This window comes from Astatotilapia calliptera, chromosome 7 (genome assembly GCF_900246225.1).
Source record: "Astatotilapia calliptera chromosome 7, fAstCal1.2, whole genome shotgun sequence".
Classification (NCBI taxonomy): domain Eukaryota; kingdom Metazoa; phylum Chordata; class Actinopteri; order Cichliformes; family Cichlidae; genus Astatotilapia; species Astatotilapia calliptera.
Genome location: NC_039308.1, coordinates 27794297 through 27813948, shown reverse-complemented (window position 1 = coordinate 27813948; position 19652 = coordinate 27794297). Strand labels below are relative to the sequence as shown.

General features: G+C 40.3%; 1 protein-coding gene across 1 annotated transcript; it reads right to left on the bottom strand.

Moving 5' to 3' along the window:
• Positions 1-791: 791 nt before the first annotated feature.
• On the bottom strand, positions 792-18016 carry LOC113025926 (anthrax toxin receptor 2-like). Its single transcript, XM_026174186.1, has 18 exons — positions 17937-18016; positions 17686-17825; positions 13767-13838; positions 12401-12472; positions 12214-12295; positions 11985-12089; positions 11212-11280; positions 10044-10124; positions 9886-9946; positions 8116-8211; positions 7297-7366; positions 4722-4800; positions 4436-4531; positions 3125-3175; positions 2140-2235; positions 1843-2016; positions 1682-1762; positions 792-950 (listed from the first exon to the last, which is right to left on the bottom strand). Exons 1-18 carry the CDS (start codon positions 17997-17999, stop codon positions 912-914), a joined length of 1527 nt encoding a protein of 508 aa, XP_026029971.1. The 5' UTR covers positions 18000-18016; the 3' UTR covers positions 792-911.
• Positions 18017-19652: the final 1636 nt, after the last annotated feature.

The window sequence follows — 19652 nt, the reverse complement described above, 5'->3', positions numbered from 1 at the left end:
ACATATTAAAAAAAACACTATTATGAGTGCAAACTGATGTGTGTGTGTGTGTGTGTGTGTGTGTGTGTGTGTGTGTGTGTGTGTGTGTGTGTGTGTGTGTGTGTGTGTACAGAAACAGGAATTTTTATTCTTCTCATCTCAGCTGTGTTGATGTGTGTGTGTGTGTGTGTGATATGCGATGTGGTTCTTTGAAATCCACTTGTGAGTGCTGTGTTTTGTCATTTTATTTGTCATATATGCTACTTTTTTGTGTATCTTTTGTGTCATCAGTCAGGGTACTTGTACTGAAGGTCTTTGTGTAAAGAGAATGATCTATTTTCTTTCAAATAAAAGAATCATGAAAACACTGCTCCTTTTCATGCATGGAGACTCCTTTAGTTTGGGTTTTTTAGTAAAATACAGATTACAAATAGTAGGGTTAATCAATTTGTGTTCTAGTAGCTTTAATTTTAGTGTTGTACGAACACCTTGCAGCATTTAAGGACAAAACATTTAAGAAAAACTTCTGCAGCCGAATACAAATTCTGGTGACTATGTCAGGCACACAGCTTGTGCTGCTGTGCTTCATTTGGAGCTGTTTGTGAAATGAGGCTCAGCAGGTTGCATACGTACAGAATTTCTTCGGCAGAGACTCTATATCACACTTACAGCATAATGTAAATAAAAGGTTTTGTGAAAACGAAGCACTTCCGGTCAATTTTTAACAATGACTTGGAACATAACCAGCTTCTGACCCGGTTATGTGCTCAGCATAGGTTACCACGGTAAAAAGAGAGCCAACTGTGACGCCACAATGTACATAAAGAGGTTTATTTACAATACAAAGTAATTCTTCATGTTGGATCGCACATGTTTGTCATCTTTGGCAAAACTGGCATGAAAATGGGAAAACTGAGCCTCGTGTTTGAACATCAGTGATTCTGAACTCTGGTGAAGTTGATGCAGCGGCCCTGGAGAAAACAAAGGAGACACACCATAGTCCGATTTAAACATTTAACCGCAGTCAAGTGGGAATGTGAAGTGATTTTAAATTCAACATGCTGTAAAAAAGCACAACTTATTTATCCCACCCAAGCCTTGATGCACCACTAAAGACAAAAACTGCTTTAAAATAAAGTGGAATACTCTACAATAAACCTTTCATAACACATCCATTATTAAGCTCTGAGCCCACTGGGAGGTTTTTAAAACCGTGAACTCAAAGCCCCCAAAATTTATGATGAAAAGGCCCAAGTTGCTTCTAGCTCTCCCAGCAGCTCAGCTGACGGAGGATCGATACAGTAAATCCACGTGAAGTCTCAAAATAAGACTTAAACTAAACCATTAAGCAGCCTGTAGCTCATGTGCGCTGTTTCATGACACACTCTGGAGGCGTTGGCATTTAAACTGTTATTTATAACAAGCGAGTTGATACAGCAAGCTGTTATCTATCTGTTGTGCACAAAAAAAAAAACAGCAAGATTGGCACTATATTATTATTATCTGTTATCTAATCAAATCACTGGGGGATCAAGAGGGTGGATCACTGATCTAACCAATTTGATGGTTGAATACTTTTGGCAAAACTCAGACTGGTGACAGTCCAGCTGGATGTAATGAGATTTTTTTTATATGATAACATGCTGAATTGATAGCCGTGTTTCTCGTAAGCTTTTTTAATAATGCTTCTGATATTTCTTGCCTTGTCCTGAGGTGTTGGCCTCATGATTGCCACTCTGTCATATTGTCTTCTCAGTAACGCCAGCAGCGCATCAATACGTCCCTGAAGGCAAAGACATTCAAAAACATTACAAAACAGGCAACTTACAAAGGACCTAAATATTAAAGAGATCGTTATCTCACCTTGATGGGGGTGTACCATTTGGAGTGCGATGAGGGGTTGTAAACCGGAGGAGGCCTTGGTGGGGGTCGAGGAATGATGGGCTCCTCCACTTCCTCTGGCATAGTGACCACAGCATTTCTGGCCTTCTCTAGCCGGGATCCCTCCTCTGTGGACCCCTTCTGGCCCCAGCGCACCTGCAACATGTGGGCACAACTGACTGAGACAGCTAACATTACTGCATCTTCACTATAGCAACATTAGCAAATCAACAACAAAAGCTTAGCAGTAAAACCTTTTTTTTTTTTTTTTAAATTTACCTCCATGCGTTTGATGCCTCCAGCACCCCTGCCGCCGTAGTATGAAGCATCCACTGTAGGCCACCTGTGTTTGGGCAAAGGGTCTTCTTCTGGCTCCTTAAACACAAAGTTTTTTAAAATATTTGAATAAAGTTTTATTATATTCAAAATACAAAATTATATAATACTATTCTAAAACATTCCTTTGCTAAATACTTTATATTGAGCTAAAGAGCAACAGTGTAGCCACTGGAAGAAAAAAAACTGCCAACCATGAGACAAAATTTTAGGTTAGTATCTTGAAATTTCGCCTTAATAACTCAGAATTACTCAGAAGTTTGAGAAAATAACTTGAAATTTTGAGTACATACGAGATAATATAATTTTTTTGATAATAACTCCAAGTTTGGACTTGGAATCTACCCGCATGATACATTTCTTCTCAAAATTCACACAGGAAAACATTTATGCCACCATGATTGGAAATGATTGGATTCGATGAAGTACATGAATGTAGTCAGTAGATGCTTATCCACAAAGAGAGCCTGAAGACTTTTATGTAATAAGCATAAAAGCTTCGTTGTAATAAGTACTTCCATTTTTTTTAAATCAAGCAATTAAAAACAGAGAGAAAGGTTTTGTGTTGCTGATCAGTCTATAATCTATAGATCCAGTGGATTTACACCAAAGGTTCAGCTGCAGTGGTGGGATATTTGTCATGCAAAAACATAACTGCATTTTTAAATTTATTTATTTTACAATGAGAGAAATTTGCCTTCTGACTCATGCTCGATGAATAAAATCTGCCACCAAACCACTTCTGTCGGCTCCTTCTCCCCAGCTCCACCTACGCTCCTTCTGTATTTTCCCAAAATTGGATTTTCTCACTGCTTTTACTGCCAAAATGGCAACGGGTGGTAAAAAAATCAAAGCGTCCCTTCAGTGATATGAAGTCCTTGGAAAAAGAAAATACGGCTTTAAAAAAAACAGTCAGTGGAGTACTCACAATCACAGGGGGGGGAGGAGGGGGGCGAGAGGGAGGGGGGTCTCTGATGACCTGCGAGAAACGAAACATAAATCTTATACAAAACAATAATGACATATATCTTTGACAGAAAGCAGTCTATCTGCTGAAAGACTTGCAGACTTTGTCACGGCGGTGTGCGTCAGTGTGAAGATGAGGTAGACCCACGAGCAGACACGGTGGAGACAGAACTAGGTTTCCAAAAATAAAGCGAGCCTTTATTGTGGCTGATGGCATGACAAAAACACCAGGGAACACTGAAACTGGGAAAACTAAGGGGACTAAGAACACTGTGTAAACTAAAAAGACTATGACACTCTGTGAAAGAACCATGAAAAAACTATGAACACAGAGTAACTAGGCAGGCTGTGAAACACAGTGACACAATAACGGAAACTATGAAAACATGAGGTGAGGATAACAGACGATCTGACACTGACTGAGCGGAAACACACAGACTAAATAGACATAAGGAATGATCAAGGGAAGAGTCACATGGGGAAAACAGCTGACAACAATTAACATAATGACAGGACAGGGGACGTGAAAGTAAATACAATAAACAAAAAACACAAGGCTCTTTCAAAATAAAACGGGAAACATAACGAGTCCCAGACTTGACTCGAACTTGACAAACAAAGAAAACTTGGACATGAAACATGACAGATAAACACACGAAGACTTAACATGACAATCTGACACAGAAAACTTCACACAAGGATGAGACAGATGGGGAGCTTGATAAATCATGAACTAAAACTGTAACCTAGGCATGACAGAATGTAACTAGAAAAACTGAAATGAAACTAGACTGAAACTAATAACAAAAACATCAAGAAACTCAGAATACTGGGTCACATGACCCAGGACATGGACAGACTTGTTAACACTGATGTCTGTTTATTTGTGTTTGGTGCTTATGGCCACCAAACACAAATAAACAGACATCAGGTGTGATTTACTCTTTATGCGACATCTCATCGCTGTGATCTTTTGCATTTAACCTGCCGAGGGACTGCAGATGCAAATGAGCTTTAAGCTTATTCAGTGCACCAAATAATAACATGTATGGTTATAGTGCACACGGCCCCATTTCAAACTGGTGCCTTTCACTTTACATTCATTGGACATTCAATTCCACAACAATTCATAATTGCAGTATCCGACTCAAACACCTCACTACATTTACTAGTTCCTGTGTCCTTCTGTATTTCTTTTTTTATATGCTGCTTTTAAAACGACTGCCTTCAAAATGAGTTTTGTTGTACAAAAATGCACAAGGACAAAGCTCACCACGGTGCAGCAGAGAGGCCAGAACCACCAGAGCAAACCCAGGCCCAGCAACAGCAACAAAGCCAACAGGAACCAGAGCACCCAGGTCCCATCTGACTGCAGAAAACACACAACACAACATTATTTGATCTTATTCTGTAATCTATCACAGTTACGTCAGTATGCTCTCCTGTACCTACACAAAAAAGTGTTGTATCTAAATTAAATAACAGAGGGCAGTGTGACATCATACATGCAGGTAACTCCTTCAAAACTGTTCGTGTTATACAGAATTAATGTTACTCACACATGTTGTGGCATAGATGCTCATGGGACTGTAGATGTAGGACTTTCCATGGTTTAAGCTGACCAGCACTTCAACTGATCTGTGAATAAACAGAATCACAGAACACATCATGAGATCTAGTCCCTGTTCAGAGCTCAGTGTGACACTATTGGCACTTTTACAGTTAGAATCATAGTAAAACGTGTGTGGGGTAGTCTCAAATGGATTGATTTAAATATAATTATAGTGTCAAATCATCAAATTATTATAAAGAACCAGGAGTTGCTGCAATAGGGAGTCACCATCATTTATATTCTTATCAAGTTTTGACCAGACTCCCTTATTTCTAAAGGTTGTTTGCTTTTGCAAATGCTTTTTTAACTTCATGTTCAACCCAACTGAGACTTTTCCAGCTGTGAGGGCTGAGGAGGAGAAGTAGAGAGAGAGGGATTGACTGTTTGAAGTGTAGAAGTCAAATCAACCACTCACTCTTTAAATGCCACGCTGGTCAGCCCGACTTCTGTCCATCCAACACTTTGACACAGTTTTACTGTAAACATTGTGCCTGTTTGCATTTTCAGAGAACAAATCTCAACATCAGTCAGATGAAGAAATGCTGATGAACTACAGTCTTGTAAAAAACTAAGTACACGTCGTGATTCTTAACAACAAACATTTGTACAACCACTTTTAGCAGCAATGACAAATTCTTATCTGTATAATGTTATCGGTCTCTCACATTGTTGTGGAAGAATTCTGACCCACACTTCTTTACAACATTGCTTCATTTAAAGTTTTGGGGGCATTTGTTTAAGCACAGTCTTCTTAAGGTCCCAACACAGCATGCCACTCAAGTCTGAACACCTTGAGCTTTTTCTTTTGCTGCTTTTCTTGCAATCATTGACCCAATTTCAGCCGAGCTTTAGCTCTTGGACAGACGGCTTTAACGTTGACTCTGGAATGTTCTGGTATAACGAGGAGTTAATGGTTGACTCAGTGACTGCAAGATGCCATGGTCCAGTGCCCAAACCATCATTCCTCCACCACTATCCTTGCTTGACAGTGAGTAAGAGGTGTTTGTGCTGATATGCTGTGTTTGATTTTCGCCAGACGTGGTTCTGCGCATTACAGCCAAACATCTCCACTTTGGTCTCATCTGTCCAAAGCACATTCTTCCAGAAATCTTGTGGTTTGTCCAGATGCAACTTTGCTAACCTAAGCAGAGCTGGCATGTTGTTATTGTAGACGAAGGCATTTCTCCTGGCAACGAGCCCCAATCGCTTAGTCTTTTTCTAACTGAGCTGTCATTATTGCACAGTCTGACATTGGGGTGAATATACTGGGACGTCCACTCATCTCAGGATTTTGACCTTTGTGTTGACACACACCTTCAGACTAGCAAACTTGCAGAACTTCTAGCACTAATAATCAGTTAATCAAGTGCATTTGATTATCACCTGACTGCTACTTCCCCTTCTTAATTACATGAATTAAATGAATGCAAAAATTAAGGATGTACTGTAAGTCTTGTTCTTACCATTTAAAGTGCCTTGAGGTGACATGCACAAGTTTATGAACACATGTTAGCGTTCATAATGAGGCTTTATGCATCAGCTTTTGAAAATGTTGCCACACCTACAGTGAACCTATTACATTCATGTGTAGAACCATATTTATAATCCTGGGACTTTTCTACATTATAGCTTTGCATGTTTCAAAATACAAAATAATTGTCATTTATCTAATACGGGACCTTTTGTGCTGCCTCATAGTTCATCATATAACAGAAACAAGTTATTTTAGCCCCCTTTGCTTTCTATCGAACACTTTAGCTCTGTCCACTCTCTGTGATGTCATACTATCATGTTTGTATCTGTTGATTTTCCTCCTGCCCCACTGTTGTTTTATTTCTTAAGATATCCTTGTTTTCATTGTTACATTCAGTCGTCAGTGTCATTCATATTTTCTTTAATCTCCTGTGTGTGTGTGTGTGTGTGTGTGTGTGTGTGTGTGTGTGTGTGTGTGTGTGTGTGTGTGTGTGTGTGTGGTCTTGCCTTTCCCCTCGTCAGTTATCAGATGATCTGTCTGCCCACCTTCTCTTCCCTGTGTTTCTCAGGCCCTATTTTGGAATCCTGTTTAGTCTTTTCTTACCCTTCCAACTCAGAGTTTCTCTTAAAGATTCAGTATTTGTTTATTTTCTGTGCCTCTGCATCCTGTATTTGGGCCTCTGCGTCAGGCTGCGACACACACAGAGATAAGTGCAGGAAAAACTGCCTGAAAAGCCTCTGTTTATTTAAATCGCATATAACCAGAAAAAAACATATAAATAAATCTAATAAAGAAGGAAACTAGAAAACCCTCCCAGTTCCCCCTTAAATTATTTTCCTGATATGGCACTTTTGATGACAGTTTCTCTTCTTTTTAATTAAAAGTCAAAATCAAGCTGCTTTCAGAGAAACTCTGAGGTACACATCATACGAAACAACACCCAGAGAAGGATTTTTCTTTCTTGGCTTTTTAAGGCAATTACAGGTACCAATAGGCTCCGTTTTTTGTTACACACACTGTGTTTGTGCTCACGTGTGTGTTGACTTACTGTCCGACCTCTTCTAGATGAACGGCTGGACAGAGCAGATACCCATCTCTCACTACTGTTGGCTTTTCAACTGAAAGGAAGAGGAGGCAAAGATGAACTCTGCAAGCCCACACAGGTGGAGGAAAAAGGTCCGTACTTTTCTACTTCAATTAGCTGCTTTGGTTTCTTGTAGCAGAGACACATCATTTAATTCATCGTTTAATTTTACATATGGCAAATTAGAAAAAAAATTAATCTTAATGTTATTGTGCAACTTCTTTGGTATGTACACAGGTTGAGAGACGCTACAAACAGAAGAAGCATTAAGCTTTTTGGCTGTTTTCTGTGACAAACTGACTGAATAAATTCTATTTTAAATTTGTAATTCGACTGCAAAAAGAAGTAAACACAAGAGATCCAGATACAGTTTTGTGTTATCTCCTCATGTCCTCTCAGTAACTCCACCCTGTGCCATTGATCTGGTAATGGACTAATGAGACAGATCATCTCCCTCCTCGTCCCTCCCTCTGCTCATGAGCACTCTGCTCTCATAATATCTCCTCTGTTCTCCAACTGAAGTCAATAAATAGCAGCCACTGTTTGCTTCTGGACATCATGACTCTGATTTTCCACTGCAGCCCCCAGAGATCTGCACACTATACCACATTTTCACTTCAGAATTTCACTTTAATCCTCGAGTGCTTTACAGTATCAGCGTGCAGTGAACCTGTGATACTGTTTCACTTCTTTAGCAATGCAAAGACTGAATCCTTAGCATTGGCATCTAAATGCTAGCTATGCATCAGGTGTGTGAATCATAAGTGTGTGTACTTTACTGACTGTGGGTCACTTGATTGATGGTGAGGGAACAGAGTACATTGTCCATCCTTTTGGATCCGCTGAAGCCACTTCCCCTCAGGACCACGTTGAAAGACTCTGGGAAACATCAGGTAGATCACATTACTCTGACAGTGCACTTGAATGGCAGCAAAGCAAAACAATAATTATTAAACATGAAACATTGTGATCAAAGTAAAGTGACTCTGTGAGGCGATGCTTTCAGCCACATCCTGGGTCCTGGATTTCTTTCTTGAGTCTTCTGGTTTCATTATTATTCTTGGAACATTTTCCTTAAGATTTTGTTCACTTCAGGTTCCAAAGAGCGGTACTACCACGAAAACTAAGTTGGATTTGTAATTATCCAGGTTGACAGTGAAGGAAGTTCACTTCTTACCAAGATATGCTTTTATCCAGTGCCTACTGACAAAGTAATTCTCCATTAATAATCTTTTTTTTTTTTTTAAATCAGTGAAATTGGTGTTGCAAGCAGACCTGTCCATGTTTGTGATTGGTGAAATTAGTTAAATATGATAAACACATTTGTGTGGATGCTTAGCCAGACTACTGATCACATGAGTGACTCCAGATCATGGAAAAAGATCCTGGGTATGTTGAAGTTGCTTCATAGTAAAGGTGCTTGAGTATTTGTGTGTTTTTAATGCCTGCTGAGTTCCTTCAGTGTTTCCCTGTTTTGCCTCCCTCTGTGCTGTCTATGCTGTAATGCTTTTTGTCCTCCCTCTTCTTGTTTTTTGTTCTTTCTGTGCCTTTTGGTTATTTCTCATTTCACTTTAAAAAATATGTTTTCTCTTGTGTCTCATTCAAGTTGTACTCTTGCTTCTTTTCCCTCCTTTGTGACTGTCGGCTCCCTGCTTTTCTGCTCCCTCCTGTGCCTTGTTGTTTACCTAGCTCCCAGCTTATATATACACCCATCAGGCTTAACTTTACGACCACCTGCCTAACAATGTGATGTTCCCCCTTTTGCTGCAAAAACAGCCTTGACCTGTTGAGCCATAGATGCCAATCTCTGAAAGTGTGCTGTAGTATCTGGCATGTAGATGTTAGCAGTCCTGTAAGTTGCGAGGGGGGGCTTTCATGGATCAGACTTGTTTGTCCAGCACAGATTGCTCGAATGGATTGAGATCTTGGGAATTTGGAGGCCAAGTCAACACCTGAACTCGTTTTTCTCCTTAAACCATTCTTGAAACCAGTTTTGCTTTGTGGTTGGGCACATTATCCTGCTGAAAAAGGCAAGAGCCTGCAACAATGCTTAGCTAGGTGCTACGTGTGAAAGTAACATCTACATGGCTGAACCAAAGGTTTACAAACAGAACATTGCCCAAAGCATCACACTGTCTCCTTCAGCTTGCCTTCTTCCCATAGCGCATCCTAGTAAGCACCTGCACCCAACCGCTGATGTGATATAAAAGGAACAATTCAGAAGCTCGTCTGTTGCATGGTACGCCACGGGCCACCCTTCGGTCTACATGTGCTGTGACCCGCAGTGGTCTCTGGACTATCATTTTTAACTGAGGTTGTTAAGTAATGTAAGATTAAAGATCCTACTGTTGTAGACTTTGTTATTTTTCCTTTATTATTCCATATATATATATATATATACATATATATATTCTTCATGCAACTCTATATGTTTGGACAAAAATAACAAACTCATTGGGTTTCATCATTACGAAACCACAAACACCTGTTCAAAATTACATGATAAAATTACATGAAGTTTTAAGACATTAAAACTACTTTGATTAAACTTACCATTCACACAAACACTCAGTGGCTCAATTGTGAAAATCTCAGAGCAAGTTTTCTTCAGGACCTGTGAGATACAGAGATACAGGACTCTGCATAAGCTCGCCATGCCACAGCCTGCACGTGAACGTTACTGCATGTCGCTGCATGGAGCGTAACCTCACCGAGTTCACCATGTCTTTGAGAGCATGAAAGCCGGACACAACTGGAAAGACTTGCTCTCTGCCGTCGGCTATTTCAGCAAGCTGTGGCCAAAGTGGAAACAGCAAAAGATTACTGATACAAAAAGCATTTCAAATTTCTGTTCTCATGTCTTTCTGCTTCTCAGGGAGGTTTTTGGCTTGTGCTTGGGCATTTAGGGAGGCAAAGTCTGCTACTAGGAGATTAAAGCTTTGGGGAGCTGGCTGAAGCTTTCATCTGCTGCTTTAACGATCGCAGGACAGGAAGTTTGCCTGGCCTTATTCAATTAGAGAATGATGTAATTACTTCCTCCTTTAGACCACAGATCGTCGGTCAGTCAGCGGGCAGAAAATCAGCCATGCCCTCTGACTGCTGAAGACATTACAGATCATATGTTATGTAAACTTAAGCACTTTAAATATGTATTAGTTCATGTTACACAAATTAAGAATGTCATTCAGACTGCTGAAACATCAACCAGAAATAAACAGGGCTGGGGATGTTCAGCAACAGATGCCACATTAATTGAAATATTGTTTAGATCATTTTATGATTCTCAGCAAATGTAATTATAGATTTTGCATTGGACTGTAAATCTTATTAGCACGAAAAAAAAAAACCCACAACAGAACAGCAGCTTTCCTCCCTCCTTTGTATTGCTTACAGTCACTGCAGTCAGTAGAAGAGTTTGCAGCTGCATAAGATTTCCTGCTTTTTCTTTTCCACCACAATCGTCTCTTTCAACCGCTCAATACTTGCACAGGAAGAAATCACAGCCTATCCCAACAAATAATAACTTCACATAAGCTGCCTGAGAAAATGTATTCAGTGTTTTTTGTTTTCTTTTACAAGAACAAATGTATCATGAACCACAAACTACAAATCCCTGACAGCTGCTTGCTGTTCAGCCCTTTGGAGGTTTTTGGATTGACACGAACAGATAAGCAAAAGGGGTCGAGGTGTGTCGATAAATCTGGGCCAGAAACAACAGCCCACTGAAGCTTTCGCACACTGACATGTATATTTACTCAGAAAGACAAATAAAAGGTGTTTAAACAAGAAACAATATCAGCAACAGTATCAAGGCCTTGAGAGTGTTCTCTTTTCCCAGTGCTGTATGGAAGAGGTAGAAAATGAAGCCCCCACACCTACCTGGCTATGGTCAAAGTCCATGACCCCGATACAGTACACTCTGGCTCCAAACTCTTTGGCTTTCATAGCCTGGGAATCACAAGAGGAAAACTTAAGCCATGATTCTACAGACATACAGTGAATCCATGTGACTTATAAAACATCAGAGTAGTGTTTTTTATTGTTACAGCTCAGCCGCAGCAAATGCTGTATATTTTAAATTACGATTAAGATTTCACAGCAAACAGTTTTGTTTGTCCAGCCAGCAGCAGCTTGTCCGGTTCATGCAACACGATACAAACGGAACAAACTGAGCCTTTCAACTTTTCTTTGGTTGAGATTTGTAACAGAGTAAAACAGAGAAGAGGGTATGAGAAGTATGTGAATTTGTGTGTTTCTTCAAACAGCCATGCTATCAAAGCTGCTTTAGGCTACTCCCTTATTCACAAGGGGGGGTCCCCACCACAGAGGATGACTCTGCATATCTGATATGGCTTTTTTGTTTTTTTACCGGATGCCCTTCCTGACACAACCCCAGCCCCAAAGGATTTCACTGCACTCACAAACTGTGCTATATGCTCACAACCCACATTTTGAGATGATATAGCACAAAAACAGCACATCAAGTGTCTTCAAATCCTTCCTGCGTGAAAGAACATTTGGTATTCTCAGGAAAAATTCAACAGGATGCTCATCATGACCTTCAACATAATATGGTTCTCAAATTTCATCCAGCTCCTCATTTACAGCATCTTCCACTAAGCCATTAGTGTGTGTGTGTGTGTGTGTGTTACCTCTTGTACACTCAGTTCATACGGGTAGATGTTCAGCTTGCCATCAGTAAGAACTATGATAATACTGGATGATGGTGAAGTTTGTGACTTCATTTGCTGTGATACCTGCCAAAAATACAGATTATTTAAATTAAAAAAAGCCCCAAAATAACAAACAACAATGAAAGGAAGCATCTGTAAGGAAAACAATGCATGGCAGGAAGTTGCAATACTAGAAAGGAGCGCGTACCGCTTTCAAACCTTCGTGCATGAACGTTTCACCGGCAGGTGTGATTTGGCTCAGCTTCTCCAGGCCTTCATCTATCTTAGATCTGAAACAAAAGCAATTTCAATTTCAAAAAAAAGGAAAAGAAAGAAAGATTTACTGTCTGAGTGAAGCGGAGGAGAAGGATTATAAGGAAAAGGGAAATATATACCTGTCTCCAGTTAGTGGGAGAATTACAACAGCTCTAGCTGAAAAGACGATATAAGAAACCCTCATCCTGGGGCTGGAACACACACACAAACACACTTTGTGAATACACAAATGTATATTACATGTTAGCATCATATCATGATTATGCATTCCAGTCTTGCTTAAAATAAAAACACATCGGTATCAGTGCAAGCACTTTCTTACATTTTGTATGCTCACATGCTATCATGCAGTGACACATGATACACATGCTGTCAAACAAAAATTTAACAGTCAATTAAAACAGCATTGAGTCACTTTATAAGACGTCGCACAGAAAACCACAAAGATGGTGACAAAGCAGACACAGAGTCTCGCATTAATATCAATCCGTGACATTAGTTAACAAAACAGGGACTTGCACACCAGCCACAAGGCCAACGAGATGTCTCACCACACCCTTCTTTAACAATACTATATAATGAAACGGGGTAGCAGTTTGAGTTTATTGGATGACTGGTGGAGAGAGGAGGAGAAAAGATTTTTCAGCAGCTTCAGTACTCGTGGGTTTGCCATCTTTTTACTAATCAAGTGTCAGAGCAGGTTGTTCACTGATGACAGGGTTAGCCCTTTACACGCAAAACTGGTCTTCGGCAAGACGAAGAACGCACAACGGTCCCAATGACAAACCAGACAATTTACCATTACGCACGCTAAGTTTTGCAGCTGCGAAGCTTCATGTAGCCTGTGTTGATGAAATCTGTCCACACCGATCCTGATTTAAACACCTGCCAAAGTACACAAACTATTTTGTGCTACAGTAGATGTCTCCGGGACCACGTTATGCTATGATGACAGACGGGGAAAGCGGTTTGTGCCACAGTGGTGCAGCTGGTTGATACAAAAAAAAAACATCAGTTAATAAATGTTAATAACATGGGAGAGTTTTGAGATGGGGAAGTGAGCCATTATCCCTGTGCCTTGTTCTACTGTGAAAGGGGGACAGGACTGCCGGTTGTGGTTGGCACCACCTTCAACATCTGCTGCATGTTTGGTTCTTATATTTAGCAGTCTGCTATTAAACTTAAAGATATCACACACACCCTCAGTGCTATTGCCCAGAGGGGTTTTGGAGCAGTTGGTTGCCTTGTGTGATGTCTAGTGCCTGAAATAGGCATGCCCTAGTTTCTGCTAGCCACTACTGTTTGAACCACTGACTCTGTTTCCTCTGTTCAACTTCTTGTATGTGCTTGAAGGGCACTCGAAAGCTTCCTTTAAATGTTCTACATTAAGTGTTTTTTTTTTACTATTTTCTGTAAGTTTTTATACAGAGAATGAGGAGATATTAATTCATTTGCTATTAATACTGGCAGAAAACAGCTACTCACCTAACAAACCTCCTGGTGAGCTGCTCCACAAATCCATAGATCTCATCCCAGTGTCCCCACACGCTGCCTGACCTGCAAAAACAGGCAGTGGCCGAGTGAAAAATCAAATGCACCCAAACAATGTGCTAAAATATCACTTCATTTAGCATTATTTAGCTTTATTACCAAGGATTCACAACTGCACTAGAGTTATATGAAAATACTTGGGGAGCTCCATCAATTAATCAATAAATCAGAAATTATTTATGTGCTTTATATTTTCTGCATAAGACACATATATAGTTTGATTCTGCATTTTGTGTAGTATTTTACTCCATAAACATATGAATTACAAACAGAAATAAAAATACAGTTAATAGAAATCTATTATTGTGCAAGTCTTTGCACCATTGCTCTTTTCTGTATATTCTACTAGGAAAATGTTTCAATACAGTATAAAACGCAGTTCTAACAAACTTGAAGTCGATATTTAGTGTGACCATCTTTATTCTAAAACACAGCCTGAGTTGTTCTTAGTCAGGCTGTCTGATCATTTCTTGAAGTAGTCTTCAGGATTAGTTCTCCAGGCTTCTTTAAAGAGCATTTAAAGCTCTTCTTTGGATGTTGGCTGCCTTCTGTTTTGTTCTCTGTGAAGATGATTCCACGCTGCTTGAATAATGTTGAGGTCCAGGCTCTGGGGAAGCCAATCCATGGCTTATACTGTTACACTGTGTTTTCCTCTGTCCAGGTATAATTCTACTCCACTGGCTATGTGTTTGGGATCTTTGTCATGCTGAAAAGTGAAGCTGTTGCTGATAAGATGCTTTCTAGGTGGCATTTTGTGGTCGCTCAAAATCTGATGGTGTTTTTCTTTGTTCATAATTCAATCAATTTTGGAAAGATCTCCAACACCACAAGCTGCAATGCAGCTCCAAACCATGACAGAGACTACATCGACTTTTACAGATGGCTGTAGACACTCTGTGTTGTGCCTCTCACCTGACCTCCTCTGTACAGTGGGGCAAAAAAGTATTTAGTCAGCCACCGATTGTGCAAGTTCCCCCACTTAAAATGATGACAGAGGTCAGTAATTTGCACCAGAGGTACACTTCAACTGTGAGAGACAGAATGTGAAAAAAAAATCCATGAATCCACATGGTAGGATTTGTAAGGAATTTATTCGTAAATCAGGGTGGAAAATAAGTATTTGGTCACCTCAAACAAGGAAAATCTCTGGCTCTCACAGACCTGTAACGTCTTCTGTAAGAAGCTTTTCTGTCCCCCACTCGTTACCTGTATGAATGGCACCTGTTTGAACTCATCATCTGTATAAAAGACACCTGTCCACAGCCTCAAACAGTCAGACTCCAAACTCCGCCATGGCCAAGACCAAAGAGCTTTCGAAGGACACCAGGAAAAGTATTGTAGAAATGCACCAGACTGGGAAGAGTGAATCTACAATAGGCAAGCAGCTTGGTGTGAAAAAATCAACTGTGGGAGCAATCATCAGAAAATGGAAGACATACAAGACCACTGATAATCTCCCTCGATCTGGGGCTCCACGCAAGATCTCATCCCGTGGGGTCAAAATGATCATGAGAACGGTGAGCAAAGATCCCAGAACCACACGGGGGGACCTGGTGAATGACCTGCAGAGAGCTGGGACCAAAGTAACAAAGGTCACCATCAGTAACACACTACAACGGCAGGGAATCAAATCCCGCAGTGCCAGACGTGTTCCGCTGCTGAAGCCAGTGCAGGTCCAGGCCCGTCTGAAGTTTGCCAGAGAGCACATGGATGATACAGCAGAGGATTGGGAGAATGTCATGTGGTCAGATGAAACCAAAGTAGAACTTTTTGGTATAAACTCAACTCGTCGTGTTTGGAGGACGAAGAATACTGAGTTGCATCCCAAGAACACCATACCTACTGTGAAGCATGGGGGTGGAAACATCATGCTATGGGGCTGTTTTTCTGCCAAGGGGACAGGACGACTGATCCGTGTTAAGGACAGAATGAATGGGGCCATGTATCGTGAGATTTTGAGCCAAAACCTCCTTCCATCAGTGAGAACTTTGAAGATGAAACGAGGCTGGGTCTTCCAACATGACAATGATCCAAAACACACCGCCCGGGCAACAAAGGAGTGGCTCCGTAAGAAGCATTTGAAAGTCCTGGAGTGGCCTAGCCAGTCTCCAGACCTCAACCCCATAGAAAATCTGTGGCGGGAGTTGAAAGTCCGTGTTGCTCGGCGACAGCCCCAAAACATCACTGCTCTCGAGAAGATCTGCATGGAGGAATGGGCCAAAATACCAGCTACTGTGTGTGCAAACCTGGTAAAGACCTATAGTAAACGTTTGACCTCTGTTATTGCCAACAAAGGTTATGTTACAAAGTATTGAGTTGTATTTTTGTTATTGACCAAATACTTATTTTCCACCCTAATTTACAAATAAATTCTTTACAAATCCTACCATGTGGATTCATGGATTTTTTTTTCACATTCTGTCTCTCACAGTTGAAGTGTACCTCTGGTGCAAATTACTGACCTCTGTCATCATTTTAGGTGGGGGAACTTGCACAATCGGTGGCTGACTAAATACTTTTTTGCCCCACTGTATGTGTGTACATAAAAAACAAAATGAAGAAAATGAAGGCTTTTCCACAAATAGAAATGCAACTGAGATCTCTCTAACAGCACCAGTGACTTGTACTTGGTATTTTTATTAAGCTATTGTGGTTTTCTGTCTTAACCTCAGTCGGTGGCTGACTAAATACCTTTTTGCCCCACTGTATATACAGACAAAAATTTGAACCAAAAGTTTAGATTCATCACTCTATAAGACCTGTTGCTACTGATTTTCAGTGTAGTTCTTGCATAATTCTGCATACCTCAGCCTTTTTTTTCTCTCTTTCCCTTCGTTAAGAATGCCTTCTTGTTAGCCACTCTTCCACTGAGATCATTTCTGATGAGGCTTCAGTGAACAGTAGATCCACTGACTGAAGGGTTGTCTCTCAGGTTCTGTATCAGGACTTTGCTGGATTATTTTCTGTTCCTTAAAGATACGACTTTCAGATACTGTTCGTCTGCTGGATAGCTTTTAAGCTTCCTCTTATCTAGTTATTTTTTTAAAGACACACTGCACACCGAACTGAAGTATGTCAAGTTTTTGTTAAAAGTTATTTGGGAATCACCTTATTGCTGCATTTTTTGTAGAATCGGATAAAGAAAGAGACGGAAATTATCTTTTTGCAACAGGTTGCTAGTAACAAAGTAGTAAAAGTGGCTCTGTTTTAGGCTGTCTTGTTCATCCCTTCAGTTAGATCCCCCTTTATGCTTGAGATCAGTGTTAAGTGGCTTAACAAACAAACAAAAAAAACACATCCCTCCGAAAACTAGACATGGATGGGACTGAAAATGAGTGAAAAAGTAGCCAGTGTCCAAAGAGAAACTCTGAAAGACCTTCAGAAAGCCTGGAGATCTACTGCTCAAAACTAGTAGGAAAACTGTAAGAAAAATGAGGGGTGGCTCGAGACATTCGCACAACACTGTACTTTTAACATTAATGACAATAATACAGTCCGATGCAAGGATAAAATGTAAAAACAAAGAGATCTGTGACAGAATTTGACTACATCATGTTTTCCAAAAGTTACTACATTTGCAAGCGGCAGAATAAACAGAAGAGGTGAAGGGTCCGTTTATTCTGCTGGTGCATGCAGACACACAGAATAAGCGGGGAGCAGGTTGATCTGTCGCTGTTGGGAATAACAGCATAATAAGAGTGAACTTTGTGGTCACTCCTGCAGTCTAGCAGAGGAGGAACTAAACATAGCCATACATGGAGAGGACTGAGTAAGTCTCTGCCCTGGGGTAGCAAGTATTTAATTAATTAATGAATTAATGCACGGGTAAAACAGGCTAGCCTTCATGACTCACCGGTCTAAAACAAAATAAATATCAAACGCCCCATCGCAAGAAGCGTCCTCTTCTTCCAGAGATGACGAACGCACACAAACAATTGCAAGGAGTAGGATTTTGCAGCATATCCACATGCGATCCATAACCTGTGCTTCAGACTACATATCAACAACGTGTTTGGGAAATGGAAAACACAAATAAAATAAAAATAAAACCAGTCAGTGCGGTTAAGGATAGTCTCTAATCTTCACAGTTTCATCCCTGCTCACATGTTGAATCAGTGGTGTGAGAGGGCATTTGGTATTTTCCCCTTGAAGCTGCATGTTGATCATGAAATAAAATGGGCAGGGCGCACAGCTGCTCACAGTGACGCTGTCAAACTACTGCCAATGAGACGAGCCCTCGGGACGAGACGAGAGCTTCCTCCCTCTGCACTTCCGGGATTCCTTATTCGGGGGGCGTTAACAAAAATGGCTTATATATTATTAATTAATTAAGAGTTTATAGGGACGCTAAGAGATAGCATGTTGAAGTTATTTTGCATTACATATTTAGACACTAATAAAGAAAGGGTGAGTAGGCAAAAGAGGACGGTTGTGTAAAAATATTTATTCACAAAAACATTTTCCTGATAAACTTTTTAACAACTTTTATTTTGAAGATAACTTCAGTGATCTTCCTGTTTGGGGTATTTGAGACGTTTTTTCATTGATATGAGTAAAAAAAGAACATATTTTGAAATATTACATTCGGCTGAGCTTGTTTTAGGAGCCTTTTCTACTATATAAACTCGAGTCTCTTCTTCTTCCTACTTAAATCGCTTCAAGATTTAGCAAAAAAGAGTAATCGGTAATGGCGTGTCTTGTTGTAATACAGGTCTAACTGACTCATAAATCACCCTTTCATGAGATGAACTTTATGCTTCGTGTCTCAAACAAGTGCATCGTGCTCTTGTAAATCTCTTCCAGATGGAAACAATTGAAAATGCAAACACAACGCCCTCGGTGCGCAGGGTTGATTTGTTGTTTTGCATGAACACTTGCATCTTCCTTCCAAGTGCTGAAATTAAGTCCCCACCTTTGCTCAGCGACACACGGAGACTTTGTTTTCCAACACAGTATATATAAACTTGTATAGTCTTTAACACCAGCCCCCCAGGAGCTTTAATCTTGGAGACTAAAAACATTTTTAATTCATTCCTGGAGTTCTTTTGTGAGCGAGTGCTGTAATCATGTGTCTGCACTCTCTGTAGGGATGTCCTCACAGCCTGTGGCTTAGTGTCAACTTTCAAGAGGATGAAGTCATGACAATGCAACTCTAATAACATACCAAAGTCACTGCGTCAGCGAAGAGGAATCTATTCTCTTCTGATGGCTGTTTAGGTCATGATCATGGTCCATGTTTTTGTATTTTATTATTTTTTATGTGGGTGTGGTTGGAAGAGGAGACAGCAGGGCTCTGGATGTTAGATGCTCCTACTGACAATACTCCGATAATACCAACTCAAACTGGATTTTATTTATTGTTTCAAGTTATAGTGGAGACCCCAAATTTTCTAAAATCTCGAGCCATCATCTATTTCCCATTTTGCTTGGAAATGGGAAAAAAGAAGAAGTGACTTATCGAAACACATGCAAACATAAACTGAAATACAGTAATAAAAGGCAAAATCAGAGTTTGTACAATTCTTATGAGCTTGAACGGTCAATATTTGGTGTGGTTACCTTTATTTTCCTACACAGCCTGAACTCTCTTTCGCTTTCTTGTAGTTCAGGAATAGTTCTTTAGGCTTCAGAAGGACTTCCACAGCTTCTTCTTTGGATGTTTTCTGCCTTGTATTTTGATCTCTAGCAAAATGATCCTGCAGTGCTTCAATAATGTTGAAGTCTGAGCTCTGGAGAGGCAGTAGATTAAGAAAAAGCATCCAATCTCCAAAGAAAGACTAAAAGACCTTCAGAAAGGCTGGAGGCTCAAGACCATCCATT

Excerpts from the sequence above, each read along its gene's own strand:
- LOC113025926 (XM_026174186.1), bottom strand. The coding sequence starts at position 17,999 with ATGATCAACATGCAGCTTCAAGGGGAAAATACCAAATGCCCTCTCACA. Across the intron at positions 12,090-12,213 it reads TGCACGAAGGTTTGAAAGCG|GTATCACAGCAAATGAAGTC; the intron begins GTACGCGCTCCT and ends TATTTTTGGCAG. Across the intron at positions 11,281-11,984 it reads ATGAACTGAGTGTACAAGAG|GCTATGAAAGCCAAAGAGTT; the intron begins GTAACACACACA and ends TGTGATTCCCAG.